The 17253-nt window shown below is 59.8% G+C and overlaps 2 protein-coding genes and 1 long non-coding RNA gene across 18 annotated transcripts in view; 2 read left to right on the forward strand and 1 right to left on the reverse strand.

Moving 5' to 3' along the window:
• The window catches only part of SMARCB1 (SWI/SNF related, matrix associated, actin dependent regulator of chromatin, subfamily b, member 1), a 27994-nt gene extending 23237 nt beyond the window's left edge, over positions 1–4757 (forward strand). For both annotated transcript variants that reach the window (XM_059039296.2, XM_059039298.2), the window contains exons 8-9: positions 3959–4090; positions 4426–4757. In XM_059039296.2, coding sequence (XP_058895279.1) covers positions 3959–4090; positions 4426–4465 — 172 coding nt within the window. In that variant the 3' untranslated portion in view covers positions 4466–4757. The remainder of the gene's footprint in view (positions 1–3958; positions 4091–4425) is intronic.
• Positions 1689–12307, reverse strand: DERL3 (derlin 3). 15 transcript variants are annotated; one of them, XM_059039300.2, is made up of 8 exons: positions 12091–12307; positions 8769–8970; positions 8577–8642; positions 8428–8501; positions 8228–8321; positions 7619–7814; positions 7072–7162; positions 1689–6157 (listed from the first exon to the last, which is right to left on the reverse strand). In XM_059039300.2, the coding sequence occupies exons 2-8, from the start codon at positions 8859–8861 to the stop codon at positions 6058–6060; spliced, it is 714 nt and encodes a 237-aa protein (XP_058895283.2). In that variant the 5' UTR covers positions 8862–8970; positions 12091–12307; the 3' UTR covers positions 1689–6057. The 15 variants fall into 15 exon arrangements, with proteins under 15 accessions (XP_058895283.2, XP_066871839.1, XP_066871836.1 ...); XM_067015738.1 differs by having other exon boundaries at positions 8752–8970; positions 12091–12264; XM_067015735.1 differs by lacking the exon at positions 12091–12307 and adding an exon at positions 9326–9659 and having other exon boundaries at positions 8752–8970.
• Positions 9065–16876, forward strand: LOC136792739 (uncharacterized). The gene is made up of 2 exons (XR_010837019.1): positions 9065–10529; positions 16592–16876. It is a non-coding gene; the product is annotated as an uncharacterized lncRNA (long non-coding RNA).
• Positions 16877–17253: the final 377 nt, after the last annotated feature.

The following is a 17253-nucleotide window of genomic DNA, read 5'->3' on the forward strand; positions in this document are numbered from 1 at the left end:
GCTGCTGAGTCACATGACTCCTCAAGGGGACTTTAAGTTCTGGGCCCCGTCACCCCTGTTGGAAGCACTCTGGATTCCTGTGAGCCAGTGCTGGCTGTCTCCCCTGGACTGAGCCCAGCCCAGTGTCTGGCCGTGGTGCCCTCCTCTGTGACAGTGGAGCAGGCTAGTCACAGGCCATGCGTGAGCAGGGGCACCAGTGCGGAGAACAGGCAGCGGGCCAGGCAAGCCTGATGTGGGCAGAGGCAGATGGTGAGCGTGAGGGGGACGTGGGCATGTGGCTGCTAGAGGACAGAGCTGAACCAGAAGGACATATAGATGTCCTGGAGCCAGTGGAATGGAGACAGAGACAGTGACGAGGGGGCAGGGCTTCCCAGGGGAGGGCTGGGCAGAGGGTGTGAGGGTGTCAGACGGTCACCGAGACTGTGAGGGGGGTGGCATCCTGCAGAGTTCCTCTACCTCCTCCAGGCCAGCCCTGCGCCCTGGCTGGGGACACAGGAGAACCAGCGCGGTGTCTAGCAGAGGAGGTGCGAGTACCTGGCCACCGAGGCCAGAGGGTGTGGGCCAGGGAGGAGGCAGCAGGTAGCCAGGGCAGGAGCGGCCAGAGGAAGCTGGGGACAGGCAAAGGTCAGAGAACCTGGCAGCTGTGCCCGGTGGGGGACAGAGGCATTGTCACTGGAACAGCCTCAGGGTTGGGAGGCACCAGGGTGGTTGTGGACTGGCTGACCAGAGCCACCAGAAGAGGTTAGTCCTGGGGCTCCAGCCCCTGCACTGGCCCCATGGCCGGGCTGGCCGGCTTGTTTTCGTTCACCACCTAGAGTGTCGACTCAGTGGGTTTTTGTGTGTTTGCACAGTTCCGCAGTCCTGAGCAACCGCTGATCTACTTCCGGTCTGTAGATCTGCTTGTTGTGAATACTTAACGTAAATAGAATCATATAACATATGTTTTTTTGTAGCTGGCTTCTTAAAATAATGTTTTCAGGTTTCATCCATGTGGAGCCTGTATCAGAACTTCATTCCTTTTTGTGGCTGAATAGTATTCCATCGTACAGACAGACCATACTTTATCCAGTCATCAGATGATGGTCATTTGGGTTGTGTTAACTTTTGGCTGTTAAGAGTAGTGCTTCTGTGAACGTTTATGCACCAGGTTTTGTTTGAACACCTATTTTCAGTTCTCTTGGTTATGTACCTAGGGGTGGAATTGCTGAGTCACGTGGTAGCTCTGTTTAGCGTTTGGAGGAACCACTAGACTTGTTTTCAAAGCAGCTGCACCATTTTACATTCTCTCCAGCAGAGCAAAGGCTCCAGTTTCTCCATATCCTCGCCAGCCTTTGTTATCTGACTTTTTGATCCTAGCCACCCTAGTGGCATCTCAGTGTGGTTTGATTTGCATTTCCCAGTGGCTGATGGTGTTGAGCATATTTTCATGTGCTATTGGATGAATGTATATCTTCTTTAGGCAAAAGGTTATTCAAATCCTTTGTGCTTTAATTGGGTTATTTGGTGTTTTCTTATTTAGTTGTAAGAGTTCATTATATATCCTAGCTACAGGTCCCTTATCACATACATGATTTGCAAATATTCTCTCCCTTTTTGTGGGTTTGTATTTCACTTTCATGACAGTGTACTTTGAGGCAAAAAAGTTAAAAAAATTTTTTTTAGGTGGACCATTGTTTTAACATCTTTATTGAATTTGTTACAATGTTGCTTCTGTTTTGTTTTGGTTTTTTGGTGAGAGGCATGTGGGATCTTAGCTCTCCAACCAGGGATTGAACCTGCACCCACTGCATTGGAAGGCGAAGTCTTAACTGCTGGATCGCCAGGGAAGTCCCACAAAAGTTTTAAATTTTGATGATGTCCAGGTTATCTATTTTTTTCTTTTTAAAAATTTTTTTTTTGCGGCACGTGGGCCTCTCACTGTTGTGGCCTCTCCTGTTGCAGAGCACAGGCTCCGGACGTGTAGGCTCAGCAGCCGTGGCTCACGGGCCCAGCCGCTCCGTGGCATGTGCGATCTTCCCGGACCGGGGCACGAACCCTTGTCCCCTGCATTGGCAGGCGGATTCTCAACCACTGCGCCACCAGGGAAGCCCTGTTTTTCTTTTGTTGCTTGTGCTTTTGGTGTCACACCAAAGAAACAGTGGCCTGATCCAGGCTCCTGTCCCAGCACCATTTGTTGGAAAGACTGCTCTGTCCCCATCGAGTGGGTTTGGCCCCTTATCCAAAGTTAGTTGATGATAAACAGGAGGGCGATGTCAAGTTTTGCCCCCTCCTCCCAGCTGAGGAGCTGTGGGCAGGTTACTCACCATCACAGTCTTGTTCTACCAAGTGGGCACAGTCATGCTTCTCAGCTGGCCTCTCGTACCTCGTGAGGTCATAAAAGTGAGGTCCTCTGCCTCCTCAGCCATGGCCTCCCTGCCTGGACACCGCAGGTCGTGGGAACATCAGGGTCCCAGGTGGCCTTGAGGCCTGGGAAGCACAATCCCCTCAGAGGGGATTCTGAGGGCAGCAGGGTGGCTCTCTGCCCGCATGTCCCCTGCAACACCTATGGGGCCTGCTGGCTCCAGGCCCATCCTTCCGTGCCTGGTTCAAGCAGTTCTTATTTTAGAACAAACTCACTGGGGTAGAATCTTCCCAGAGCCACGGGGAGGTAAACACAGGGGCCTCCAGGACCCACGCACCAGCTCTCGTTTAAGAGGAAAACATGTTTGGCTTCCCTCTGCGTGGGCTTGGCGACTTTCATGTTTCCCTCTTCTGAGGAAGGCGGCTGGGAGCCCTCGAGGTGAGGAATGATGTTTGGGTCTGTGGCCGGCTGGTTTGGGGATTGCCAAACCACCACCCGGCTGGGGAGCAGCTGTCAGGAGTGGCCGAGGAAGGGCGGCCCAGCCACAGGCCTCTGAGTCACCAGCACTGGCTCTGGCTCCGGGCCTCATGGGCACGGACCCCACGGGCCAAGCTGTGGCAGCAAGAGGTGAGCCCCACTTCTGCAGGGGAGTGGGGCAGCCCTGGGCTGTGCCCTGTGTGCCCGCGGTCCCTGAGACTCCAGGCCGAGGAGCAGCATGAGGGGGGTGGGCAGGGGCTTTGCAGTCACGCTGGGCAGCCCCTCGGTATGGGTTTGGGGGGCTGTGGGAGTGGCACCTGGCCCCCACATAGTGGATGTACATTAGATGTTTAGTAATAGTGATCCTCTGAAATCCCTCACAGAAAGGACATTGTCCCCATTTTCGAGATGAGGTGTTAAGACCAAGGCCAGGGGCCTGGTTTTTTCTGTGCCATCATCCACCGGGCACCTCCCTGGGGCCCCCCCACTCTCCCTCCTCCAGAGCTGACTCTACAGGGCTCCTGGTAGACGAGGGCAGGGCTTGGGCTCTGCTGAGGCTCACTGGGCAGCCTGGGCTTGGCCCTCCTGGCAGAGGTGGCAGCTCAGTCAGCCACCCCCAGCCTTGGTGGCCTCGCTGAGGCTGACCCCCCCCACCGCTGAGTCCACTTAGCCAGAGGGTGTGCAGGTGACCTTCAGCTGGAGTTGGAGACGTTTCTGAGGGACCCCAAGGTGGAGCGGTCAGGGGTCGTGGGTTCTGGGCCCCATGACGGGCTGAGGAGCCGTGTGGGAACATTGGGGGCAGTGGCCCTCGGTGAGCGGCATCTGGACTCCTGGGTGGACTCCTTTGGTTTCCTTTTTCGCGGATGCTGAGCGAGGCGGACGGACGACCCTCCCCCTCCCCGCAGGTGTAGTGGGAACAGCTGGCCCCGCAACGCTGTCCTATGGACCCTTCCCCAGCATGCAGACCCGGAGTTGCTGTCATGGTGTCTGCTGGGCCGCAGCACCCCTGCTGCCCTGTTGGGGGCTGGGCACAGAAACCAGGCTCCAGCGTTCCAGCTGCCCGTGGGGAGTGGACAGCACTTTCTGGGGCCTCTCCGGCTGCTGCTCTGTGAACTGTCTACTTCCTCCCATCTTCCACAGTGAGAACCCCCTGCCCACGGTGGAGATTGCCATCCGGAACACAGGCGATGCTGATCAGTGGTGCCCGCTGCTGGAGACCCTGACAGATGCTGAGATGGAGAAGAAGATCCGCGACCAGGACAGGAACACAAGGTGCCTCCCCAGCCCCCTTTCCAGGCAGGACAGGACCATCGCCTTTCCCAATACCCAGCAGGCCCCTGGATGATGAGTCCCAGTCTAGCCCTGCAGGGGACAAGAGTAGCCCTTGGGTTGGTCTGACCACAGCCTAGACCAGGTTTCGGGACCCCTGGAGAGGTGGGTGGGACAGAGGGCAGCTTCAGGGCCCCAAGTAGCAGACAGGCCAAGGCTGAGGGAGGGGTTGGGGATCCCACCTACCACATCCTATCTCTGCCCCTTCCCCTGGCTGCCCTAGAGATCCCTGGTAGAGGGGCAGCTGCCCAGGGTCACCGCCCTCTCCCCTCCTGCAGGCGGATGAGGCGTCTGGCCAACACTGCCCCGGCCTGGTAACCACCCAGTGGTGCTTGGCTCCCACGGAGCATCTGGAAGATTGGACCGTCTCCCCTCCATCTTCTGGCAAGGAGGGGGCAGCCCGGCCATCCTGAGGAGCATGGGGCAGGGGCCTCCTGGTCATCCACCCCAGGGTACACATTCCTTTTGCTGAGCTCCAGTCCCCACCGCCCGTCTCTGGTCAGGAAGAAGCCTTGTTTTGGGTTGTGTTTTGTTTTTGTATAGGAGCCCCAGGCAAGGCAAGCAACATTTTTTAAATAAAAGGCGACAGGTCCTGTTCCGTTTCTTCAAAGTGGTGGCATAAAAACAAGAATGGGGGAGAGCACATGTGGTTGGGACACGTGGTCGAGGCTGTGGGCAGGCCCCTCACCCTCCTCTGCCCCATGTCCCCAGCTGGGCCTTAGCAGGGCCGTGGCTCTATTCTCAGCCCTGCAAGGCCTGTGACTCAGAGCAGTTTTGATTCCCCTTGGCCCCGGCATCCCACCCACCTGTGCTCGGCAAGTCCTTGCAGTCCCAGAGGTATGAGAAGGTGGTGAGGCTCAGCAGGCAGGGCTGCTTGCCCTATCAGCCACAGCCCTGCCCCCAGCCAGGAGCATGCTTCTCTGGTCCTTGGAGAGGCCCTGTCTTGTGGGGTTGTTGAGGGTGTGTTGCCAGCCCGGGTGCCTGTGCCCAGCTGTTCAGCTCCAGCAGGTGTGCACTGCTCTTGCCACACCTCCTAGCACCTCACACATAACAGGTGGACTGGGGCCCATCTCCACCCCCAGCTGATGCTGTGGCCGGGCCAGCCCCTCCCTCCCCGCCGGTTGTGAGGAGTAACTGGAGAAGAGTGTGGAGCAGTGCACCCAGCCTGGCGCCAACTCAGAGTGATGCAGCTCTGCATCCTCTTCTGTAATGTGGAAGGGTCCCCACTCTGCCTGGGATGTGGGACCCAGGAGGGTGGCACATGGGGGCCTCCTCACTGGGCCAGGCACCGCAGGGTGATCCAGGCACAGCTACAGTCTAACTGAAGACCATGGGCCCAGACCCCGCACCTTCAGTTGCTGGCAGAGCTGAGGGTCAGGACTGCTCTGCTCCCCAGAGCATGGCTGGGGCCCCATGGCACCTGGTACCCAGCCCAAGCCCCACACTGGGCAGGGGCAGAGCTCTGAGTGTTCTTGCTGTGGGATGTGGGGTGAGATGGGCCTGGCGTCTGGGCTGGGGCAGGGGTGGTGGGGGGCCTCGTGAGCACATCCTAGGAATTTGTACTCCGGCCACTGCCCTTCATCCAGGAGTGGAACTAGCTGGACCCCAAGCAAGGAGACAGCTAGGCTTCACTGGAAGGCCCTGAACAGAGGAAGGCTCCAGGCCCAGCTGGCTTTGGAGACAAGTGGGCTCCACTGCTGAGGTGTGTGTTCAGGCCAGCAGGAGGTGGCCCAAGCCCCCAGCTAGTGGGTGGGACACACCCTGCCTGCCTCAGCCCACTGGCCAGGCTGGCCACCTGCCTGGGAGAGGCCCGGGGAGGGGCCTTCACATGCTGCCTGCCCACCGCAGAGCCCACTGCTGCTCCAAAGGTTTCACTACGTCAAGGTCCAATTCCATGGCGAATACTTCTGTCATCTGTGAACGCGACAGCCGGTGGCTGGCTGGAGGAGCCCTCGTGCTGGTGACGATCCAGGAATAAACCATGTGGACTGGTCATCTGATGCAAGTGAGCTGTGGGCCAGAGGAGGCTTCCACGTCCTCAACTGAAAATGGCAGGGGCAGAGCTTCCCAGAGGTCTCTGCCTCAGCCGTTGGACTCTGCTAAGGTGACATTTAAGGCTTTGGGGTCACAGAAAGGGCCTGCCCCCGTTCTGCACCTGGCCCCATGGGTACTTAGCCAGTCCTTTAGCTGCTTAGCTGGAAAATGAGGCAAAGCTCCCCTTGTGGGTTTGCTGGTGAGGGACAGGAGGGGCCTAGGGAGGCATCAGCCTGAGGGCCCCTCAGGTAGCAGCCACCACAGACTGGGCTCAGCATGACCGGCTAGCCCAGTCCTGGCCCCGCCACCAAGATCTTAACACCCCTCACTGAAGGCTGAATTGAGGCACAGTCAGGGTGGGGATGAGAGCTCAAAGCTCTGCTGGGCAATTGTGGGTAGGTTCTGGACCCTCTCTGGGCCTCCCATTCTACCACCTGCTCTTGGTGTGAGAGAGCAGGTCAGGCTTGGTGGCCTTTGGTCAAGGCCAGCAGCACCTACCCTGCATGGAAAGGTATGGCCGGCTGAGGCAGGAGGGCCAGTGCTGTCTGAAGAGGATGCAGGTCATTGTTTATTCGGGTGGGCCCTGGGCATGGCCCAGCCTCCAGGACAGGTAGCTGTGCTACAAGCCGGGGTTGCGGGGGGAATGCAGGCCTGCCGGAGGCCGGGAAGATGGGCCCCTGGGGCTGGCCCTGGCCTTGGGTGGGGTCACTGCTGCGGGGGTCCTGGCTGCTCCTCGAGGAGGGGCAGGTAATTGGGGTCCTCCTCTGGGGCATCCAGTAGCAGCTTCCTGTGGGGAGGGGCCCACACTGAGCTTCAGCCAACAGGGGTTCCCCCATGGGGTAGGGAACCATCTGGGGGTGTGTAGGGAGGGCTGTCATCTCAGCACTCACAGGAAGCCAGGGGTCAGCAGCAGCCTCTTGCCACCAGGCTGGTTGGGGAAGACATCCTCCAGGAAGTAGTAGATGTGGCCCACAACAATCCCTGTGGGAGAGCCACCAACTGCTGAAGCCACCCTCCACAGCCCAGAGCCCATGGCCAGCTCAGCCCTGAAGGCCCCAGAGCACAGGTGACCAATGTCCTACACAGACTGCCAGCCCAGGGTGGGGCCAGGATTGGCCCAGAAGAGGGCAGGTCCTGGGAGGGGGTCAGGCCTGAGAACATGGGAGGAATGGAAGCCATGAAGCAGGAACCCTGACCCACCCATCCCCACCTGGGCCAGAACCTACACAAGCATCAGCAAGCAGGTGAGGCCTGAAGAAGTAAACCCGATAGGCTGGCTTGTTTGAGGGGCTGGAAGAACAGGGTAGCCATGAGGGCAGGAAGAGGCGGTGGGGACAGATGAGAGGTCCAGTGCAGGTGGACGGGGGGCTCTGGCCAAGCAGACCCTCAGGTCCCTGACAACCTGCTTGGGGAAGGCTGGATGGACAGCAGGCTCACCCAGGAGGTCCACGAGGATTGAGTTGCCCAGCAGCATTGAGAAGCCCATGAGCGCCCAGGGCAGGAATGGTGCCTGGAAGGTGAGGAGGCCGAAGAAGTTGACCCTCACCCGGGGGCTGCGGCGGCTCCATACGTATACCAGCATAGCTGTGAGGGCCTGGCCCAGGAAGAAGAGGCTGCCCAGGAGCCCCAGCAGCTGGGCCAGAGTCAAGGCCTCATGCCCTGCCCAGGGCCCCTCTGACTTCCTAAACCCCTGGAACCCTCCTGCTGGCTGGTTTTCCTTCCCAATCTAAGGCCACATTGTGGCCTCCAGGGGCCACCTGATCTGTACTGCCTCTCCACCTCACCCCAGGCCCCACCACTGGTCATCCTGGCCCCAGTTCCTCCTGGATACTGGCATTCAGGGCTCAGAGCCCCGGGTACCCCACCGTGTGGCATTTTGGGTACAGCACTGGACCTAGCCCTGGCACCTGGAGCTGAGCACGCGATGCACGCTCAATACAGCCTAAGCTGGAGGAAGCGACTCCGTCCCTCTCCGGCTGGCACTCAAGCCGGGCCCCAGTGCCAGCACAGGCCGGGCCCGGAGGTCCCAGAGCCCGGGAAGGATACGATCATAAGGACACCCCCGAAGAGAAACATGAAGACGAAGTCGGCCGTGCGGCCGCGGAAGGAACCCTCCTCCAGCAGACGGCAGTAGCGAAACCTGCGGCGTCCGTATAGGAAGTGCCTCCCAGCGGAGCTCAGTTTCCCCGCTCCCGCCGCCCCCAACCCCCCACTCCCGCCTCCCGGGCCCGCGCGGCGGAGGATACACGAAGAGCATGTTGAAGAAGAAGCTGAATCCCAGGGGCCCGAAGAAGAGGAAGTTGGTGACAAGCCTCCAGACCTGCATGGGGGCGGATGGTCAGGCGCGGGGCGGGCGGGGCGGGGCCAGCAGGTGCAAGGGGCGGGGCGGCCTCACCTGTAACTTCCGGAACACGAGGTGCGGATTGAAGTAGAGCTGGAAGGGGCTGAGGAACTCCAGCTGCTGCGGAACCAGGGGGGCGTCAGGAGCTGCCCCCCGGCGGGGGGGTGCGGCGGGAGGGTCCAACCGTAACCGTGGCAACCCCCGGGGCTGTAACCATGGCGATACCCACCCGCCCGCCCGGCTCACCACGGCGGCGGTGGTGAGGACGCAGGCTGTGGTGTAGGTCCGCGTCACCGCCGGCACCTGCAGGAATTCGGCCGCCATCCCCTGCCACGCCATTGAACCTTCTCAGGAACGCGTGGTCCGACCGCCGAGTGCTCTTAACCTGCCTCCAAACCCCGCCTTCCTGTCTTCGGCCAATCCTCATCCGAGGTGCAGCGCGCCCGGGCTAAAGGGAGGGGTGTTGGAACAGGTAACCAATAGGAGGAGGAAGCAGGAAGCCGGGGGCAGGATGGGGGCGTGGGCGGGTCGGGACTCGTGGCCAATGAACAAGCCCCACGGTTGAGCACGTGGCGCTTGTTGTGGTTACTGCGGCGGCGGCGCGGGAGAATGTGTGGCCAATGAGGAACTGGGCGCTTCGCGGCAAACAAGGGGAGGACCAATAGCGAGGACCCACGAGCCACCCTGGGGGCGAGGCTAGGAGTGCTTGCTCGAGGAGGCCCTGCGAGACTGAAGGGGCGGGGCCACGCGGGGCGTGGGCGAGGCAGAACCCGGAGGTCGGCCGCACTAATATGTCGATCCACCTGGCTTGGCCGGTGACCCGGGCCGTCCTTCTTCCCTCCGGGAACAAGAGCAGCGAAGGAGGCGCTCATCTGCGAGTCCAAATTCTCCCGGATGTCCAGGCCCTGCTGAAACTGCCGGCTCCTTGGGAAGCCCCACGAGGGCCGCCGGAGGAGGGGCCAGGCTGGGGACTTGCAGCCCCGGTGACGGGGCAGGCTGGAGCAAGTGGACGGGCTGGAGAGGACCTTGTTATTTTGGTGGAAAAGGGAAACTCCATTTATTCATTCTAATGAACAAAGTCAATCATTTATTGAGCACCGACTATGTGCCAGGCATTATTCTGGATGCTGAAGACACAAAGGCCAACAAAAGATGCTTATCCCTCCTGCCCTGCTGGTGTAGCCAAGGAGACAGGCCGTCATGGTCTTATGCTAAGATGAGAGCTAGTGTTTGCAGGACAGTGCGCTAACGGAAATAACAGCCAAGTGGAGGCTGGAGGGTTGGGTAGTGTGCCCCATGCCAGATGGGGTGATCTGGGAATCCTCTGTGAAGAGGTGATGTTTGATTGTCACTGCTGTGAGCACAGTAGACTGCCAGAGGAATTGGTGAGCAAGGGATGATGCAAGGGACGCTGGTGGCTTGGGCAGGGTGGAGCCAGGAGGGGCGGGATGTGGGTTTTCCAGCAGACTAGACAGAGCTGTGAGAGAGGAGTCAAGGGTGACTTCGAGGCCTGAGCTGCAGGGTGGATGGAAGGCGGTTGCCTTTACTGAGCTGGAGAATGCTTGGGAGACAGGCAGGCAGATGGAGAGTCCTGTTCTGGCCTCACTGAGTTTGTGGCATCTGTATGACATCCGTGTGGAAAAACCCAAGTGTGGTGTTGGGGGAGATGTTAGGCAGGCGTTCCAAGTGTGGGTAGCAGCCTTCAGTAGACCAATGACATTTGTAGCCTTGGGCCTGCGTGAGATGCCCAAGGGGTGAGGCCAGGCCTGGGCAGCTCGACCTTCATTAGTTAGAGAGAGAAGGCAGACAGCCAGGGAAGCAAGGAGACCAGGGAGGCTGCAGCAGAACCAGGAAAAAGCTGCAGGGACAAGGTGAGAAGTGAGAAGCCCTGGAAGATGTGGCCTGGGAAGCCACGCCAAGGTCCCTGGATAATGGCGGCCATGAGGGAGAGGAAGGTGCCCGGACCTTTACCATATGGGAGCTCAACCTTGGACTCGAGTGTGGCAGGTGAGGGAAGCCCTGGGCTGGACTGAGTCCCCCAGGGAGACTGGAGTGGGGAGAACCAGCCGAGATACCTTGTTATTTTGGTGGAAGAGAAACTCCATTTCAGGTGGATCCTAGGAAGGCTAAGAGGGGTCCCCTGGGGAGTGGCTCCTGGAGGCCCACTAGGGAGGGGCGGGGAGGGAGAGGCTGGGAGCATGAAGGGGGGTGTGCATTGGGTTCAGGAGTGAGGAGAGGTCAGTCTGATACAGCAGGAGTTGGACCAAGGGCTGAGAGGCTGGTGGGAGCAAGCTGATAAGGCCCCCTCAGACAGCCTTCATTGTCCAGCAAAGCAGATCTAGGTCACGTTCGAGGTGAGGCCGGCGGAGCAGATACCACCCAGGTGGGATCCCACCTAGGTGGAGGTACGGCTGCAGGGCTGGGTTCCAGGGCCTCAGACATCAGGGCGGGTGCCTGCCAGGCTTGAAGGAGCCAGCGAGGGGGTCGGGTTTCCTGTCTGCACAGGGAAGGGGAGGCATTCATGCCTCCGGGCCCTCAGCAAGCAGGCACTGGCTGGCCCTCTGCTCAGGGTCAGGCTGGGACTAACAGAGGGGCCGTCATGTGATAGGGGTGTCTGTCTCTCCCCTTCGATGGGGCTGATAAGGCAGGAGCTGGGTTTGGGGCTGGAGAAGCACATTCCTGGGAGACAGAGCCCAGGGTGGGGGCGGGACATGCCAGGAGCAGCGGTGGGGTTCTACTGCACATCTTCCCTTCTCAGGCCCAGGGTACCCTCAGGTGGGGACTGAGGCCCCTAGGAGGCAGAGCAAGGCCTGGGGCAGACTGTCACCACCAGTCCAGGCTTTCACGTCCAGTGTCAGGCCCAGGACAGGCCACTCGAGAGGCACCGGGCCCACTGCTCCGACCCCTGGCACCTCCAGACAGTTAATTACAGAGAGAAGCCCTGGGTGAGCCAGGCAGGTGGGGTGCTGGATGCTAATGGCTGTGTAGCCATCTGTCTGTCCTGAGCAGCAGGGCAGCAGGCCTGCCCGAGGGACCGCCTCCTCTCTCCTGGGCTGAGGACTATGGCAGGAGGCAGGCCTGTGGCGAGGTGACCATGGGCCTGCTCTCCAAGCCACCTCGCTGGCCTCGGGACCTTGCCTGCTACAGAGCAAGGAGCCCAGGTCTGGGGACAGGTGGCCAGGTCCAGGGACACCCGAAGACCCCTGATTTCTCTGTCCAGGCTCTCCAGTGCCTACAGGCAGGACAGCACCTGCTGCGTGCCCACCAAGCTGGTTTGCTTCCTCACAGGGCTCGTACACCAGGAGAGACCCTCATGAGACCCCAATGACAACCCCGAAACCTGAAGCCAACCCTGACTCCCATTCCCCAGCCCCACAGGGAACCCTCCAGTCCTTTCCCCACCTCTTATTCAGCATCTCTCTCCTGGGATGGCTCAGATCTGACTTATTCAGTCATTCATTTCCCTCCCTACCAGCCTAGATGTTCTGTTAAAAGGAGAGGGAGAGAGGGTGACAGAAATGCCCCCTACTCCAGAAAGCCCTCCCTGAAGGGACCAGAGCTCACCTACCTTCTGTTAGGGCCCCACACACTCAATTTTTAGATGTATTTTATTCCGAAGGCAGCACGTGCCCGTGGTAACAGCTGGCAAGAAGCAGAAACGAGGTGAGTGCTGGAGGCGCTGTGTCTTCCTGTGGATAACATGTGGCACCCCTCGCGGGGCCTTTCCTCAGGGACTGTGAGCTCAGTGCCCACCCCTTCCCAGCACATGGACCACGCCCCCAACTGCTGTGGGTGGGTCTCACCACAGCTCCTGCCAGTGCCCCCAGGAGCAGCTGTGTCCCCGGTGGCCCTTCCTGCCTGGGTCATGGGATATTTTTAGCACTGAGTCCGGAACTCACTTGGCAGCAGCTGCTCGTGACCGGAGCATAAGAACAACAAACCGTCCAGGTGGGCTGTGTCAGGCCTGCCCGGCAGAGGGGGTGACCTGGGCCTGGCCTTCTGAGCCTGGTAGCAGAATCGACTTTCCAGGAATTTGAGGGTCTCTGGGTGGGCTGGGGAGGGAGGAGTCAGTCAGGATAGAGGAAGAGTAAGCATTAGCCAGGCCCAACAGGAGAGCAGCTTGTGCAAAGGTCTTGAGGTGGCATGGAGGGACAGAGGCAGGGAAGGAGCTGCATATGATGAGAGGCTGGCTGACCGGGCCCTGTAGGTGATGGTCTTTGTCCCAAGGGCAGTGAAGAGCCCCAGGTGAGGTTAGGATCAGATGGCGGCTCTTTGGAGAAAGCAGGGGTCGGAGGGGAAGATGGCTGCGGCCTGCAGTGGCAGGCACGTGACGACGGGGGTGACAGGGTCAAGGAGGCGGAAGGCATAGACCTTAGTGAGTGCTTGGCGAGGGGGCTGAGACATAGGGGAGGGCCAGGTTTGGGAGGGAGACCCCCTGTTGGTTTGGGACAGGCTGAGTTAGGGGTCCCGGGGGGACTGGACCGCTCAGGGAAGCCCTCCCTGGCATCCCCAGCCCTGCCCTCCCAGCTCCTTGCCTTCACCCTTCTCCAGCTGTGGTTCAGAGACAAAAACCTCTCTGCCACATCTGGGCTCCTGCCATGTCTCTGACAGGTGACTCTGCTCCCTGGATGCTCCCCTGCTGAGTAGCTGGGGTGTGGGACTCCCCGCCTGGACCCCGGTTTCTCTATCTCTGACCCTCAGTGGCTGGATGAGATGGTCCCTCCCCAGCCCCAGCTGCCAGGCCAGCCTGACCTTCAATGCCCGGCTGTCATGACCCTCATCAATGGCCCCTCATTCCACTCGCTGCTGTGGCCACTACCTGACCATCTAAGCTGCCTCCAGCCAGAGCCCCAGAGCAGCTGGTGGTGCCTGCCCCCCGCTCCACCTCAGCTATTTTCGGGCTCAGTGTGGCTGCGGGGCTGTGTTTTGGAAGGAGATTATCTGCTTGGCTGAATCAGCCAAATGGCAGGGCCGGGGATGCGAGTTCATGGAGACACAGTCAAAAGACTGTGGTCCCACACGGGTCTGCTACCCACCTGCACACCCGGGGATGCACATGGGATCCGGTCCGTGTAGAACCTGAGGCCACACTGTCCCACAGTCTTCCTACCCATAGCCTGTCTGCCAGATCATCAGGCAATTCCCATCTGTGGTCTGGCAAGGACCTGGAAGGACAGGGGCCACCACTCTGGGAGCCTTGCCCAGAAAGTGACTGAGTGCTCAGAGCAGGTGGATGGAGAAGCTCAGAAAGGCCTGGGGCTCCCCCATCTCCCACCTGGCTTATACCCCCCGACACCCCTGCCAAGCAGCCCAGGCCCTGCTCACAAACCGGGGAGGGTGAGCCCCAGGCCAGGTGCTCGCTCAGCCCCTGGGACAGGAACCCTGTGTCATTGTACCCCTCCACCCCCCCGCCCCCCGCCCCAGACACCACCACAAGCCCTGCCTCCACATTTCACTCAAGATGTTCTCCCAGCCTCCCACGCCCTTCACTTGTGTGAGGTATTGGGGCCTCTTTAAGAAAACAAATGCAAAATTACAAATCCAAGATTAGGTACAAAAGTACCTCATTTGTTTAGAATGAGGAGACAAACAAAACAAGTGACAAGTTCATAAAAGGTAACAAATAGCACTCAATATCAAACCCAGGAAAAATCCCCTCCCCGGTCAGAAGCTGTGCCAGTGTCAGGCAGGGGCTGGTGAAAGAAGCAGAGGGCGTTAACCAGGCCCCTGGGGAAACTGAGGCTGGGGTGTGGGGAGGGCATGGGGAAGGGGTGAGGGTGAGCCCAGGAAGGGGTGGGCTGCCTGTTTAGCTCCATCCCAAACCTGCACCAGGTGGCCCAGCTACAGGGGACTGGCCACTTTGGTGTCCTCCCCTCTTCCCCTACCATGGGCCCTGCTGAGAGGGGGCCTCCCCGACCAGGGAATGCAGGCGTCAGCACTTCAGACTCTGTCTAACCACCATCCCCAACCCCCGCCTCCCACCCTTCCCCTCCAGATGTGGGCACAGCTGTATTTTTAGAACAGCTAACCCTGAGGACATTCTTTGCTTCTAATTAAGATGGCTTTAAATCTCCTATCCGCAATCAGCTCCACTGTTCAGTCCTCAAATATCAAAGGGTGGCCAGGAGGGGCTGCTCGGCTGGTTGTTGCTTGGGGTTTCTTCTTTCTTTCTTAGTTTTGAATCGTTAAGTTGGAAATGTGACCCAGAACTGGAGTGGATGCCAGCTCTGAGGAGGAGGGAGAAGCTGGATTTGGGGTAGAGCCTGCAGGGGCTGCCCCTAGGCCTTGCCCTCCACAATCAGTCAGGCTGCAGCCCCTCGTGTTCACCTACCCACAGGCAGGGTGTGTCTGGAGATCAAGAGAGGGCACGGTACCTGCCCTCAGGATGCTCAGTGCAGGCAGTCAACAGACACACCTGGGGCCTGAGGGCACAGCGCCTGTGCAGGGGGCAGGTCAGTTGTCATGATGTCCCCATTTTACAGGTGAGCAAATGGAGCCTGGAGAGAGGAAGTACATGTTGGGACTGCAGGTACCCTATTGGTATCAGCTGCAGCCAGGTCTGTGGCCGGCCTGCTGTGCTTGATGATGGCTCACTGCCCACCCTGACAGCCTGGTGCCCAAGGTCAGCTGGCCTCTGAACTCCAGCCAGTGCCTCCTTGGGAGGCTCCTGGTGTGGAGTAGAATTGCCAGTCCAAGTGGGAGGAACAGGGAAGGCTGCAAGGAGGAGGGGCCTTGAACCACTCCCCAGCCCTTCCTGGAAAGCACAGCTGACAGATGAGGACGCTGAGGTCAGAGGGGAGGCAGTCGGGTCAAAGCAGGTCAGCCCACCCACCACCCACCCGGTGATGGATGCCCAACTGATGGGCTGAAGGAGAGACCAGGGACCATGGGGGCCAGCCTGAGCCCAGGCTCCAGGGGTTAGGCCACCATCCAGACTCCTGTCCCACCCCTCATGAAGCAGAGAGGGGAGGCACATAGCGAGGCAGAGGCAGGGTGGGCTGGGTGTCAGACCTCCGAGCTCCCGACTAAGGCCCTGCCCGCCCCCCACCCCCGCCGCCACCCGGCGGGGCGCGGTCTGGGTGCGCAGGACCAAGGAAGCGAAATCACCTGGGGCTCGTGGAACAGGGGACGCCTGGGCTCGGCCAGGGCTCGGCGCCCAGGGTTCGTGGGGGCAGCTTCCCCCGGAGTTCCCCGCACCTGGCGGGGCCCTGGCTCAGGCCTCTTGGTTTCCCTGCCACCGCGGAGCCCCAAGAGGCCTGGCGAACCGCCGCGCCAACTCCCGAAGCGCGGGCTTTGTCGCCGCCTCGCGGCCGGAGCCTGTCTCGGCAGCGGGGACGGATCCTGGCAACTGGAGGGGGCGGCCCGGGAGGGCTAAATGGGGTCTGGAGGCCGAATCTGGGGGTCAGGGGAGTCCCCAGGCCCGGGTAACAGTGGAGGCACCTTCTGGAGCGGGCTCGGGTCGACAAGGCGGCCTCGCCACTTCTGCGGGGGTAGGAGCAGCCGGGGGCTCGGTGGAGCGCGGACCCGGTGGAGCGCGGACCCGGTGGAGCCCTCCAGCCAGCTTTGCGGTATCGATTACCTTCGGTGCGAGACGCCGTGTTCCCTGCCTCCCGCTGAGTGCCGGGGCGGATCCCCCTACTCCCCCCTCCCCGCCAGCTCTGGGCCTCAGTTTCCCCATCTGCAGAGTGACAGGCTCCGGAGTGTAGAGGGGAGCGTGGGTCGTGGCTCCCATGGCGGGGGAGGGGTGTCACCACCCATGTTGGCCTCCCTCCCGGAGGTCCTGAGCACTGGTGGCTGAAAGCAGGTCACCCCTCCTCCCTTGCCCCTGTTGCAGCAAAAACAGACTTGAGAATTTTCTGATAAGCAAGGAAAATAAGGAAAAAATGAACAGGATGGGGAAACAATATAAACAGGCCTGAAAGAGTTAAGTAATCTTGGTTATTCTTTAGCTATTACTACTAATAAACACTTGTATCTAGACTCGTCCTTCACAAAGCTGATTACTCTCTGACTCCATACAAATTACCCTTTGCACCTGGCCTTTCTTCTCCCCCTACACCCCCTTGTAGCACTCTTCATTTCAGAAAGAAGGTCACCAGCCGATAACTTCAGGGACACCAGACCTGGTTGCTGAGCCGCCTGATGCCAGCTTTGGCCATGAATTTGCAGAAGAAAAGAAGTGCAAGACCTTCACTACTTTTGATCCTTATCATATATCCCGGACTGCGAGCTCCACATATAAAATCTTCTTCGATTCCCCAAGGAGGGGGGTACAGTTCTTGAGGCTCTAGCCTACTGTGTTCCCCTCTTGCCTGGCAAAAGGAATAAAGCTACTCTGTTCTATTTCCTCCAAACTCTGTCTCCTTATTTCTATTTGGCATCGGTGGACAGGGAGCCAAGATTTGGTAACACCCCCACCTCTGCCTTCTCACCAGGGAAACCAAGACTGGGTGGGAATCCGAGACTGGGTGGGAATCCACGCGGGATGCTCCCCGGAGGAGGAGTCGGCACACGTGGGGGTTGTCTTTCCATGCTCCCCTGACTCAGGCGTGGTTTGGCGGCCCCATCCTGTAGGGTCTGCGCTGGACTTGGAGATCTGAAAGCCCAGACCCGACCTCCAGCAGGGCTGCAGGGGTGCTGCAGACACAGACTCCACCTTGTGGAGTCTCAGGGACGTTGAGAGGATTAGCCATCAGCACTGGGCAGCCACACTCACAACCTTGACTTTCAC

This window comes from Kogia breviceps, chromosome 15 (assembly GCF_026419965.1).
Source record: "Kogia breviceps isolate mKogBre1 chromosome 15, mKogBre1 haplotype 1, whole genome shotgun sequence".
NCBI classification, from domain to species: Eukaryota; Metazoa; Chordata; class Mammalia; order Artiodactyla; family Physeteridae; genus Kogia; species Kogia breviceps.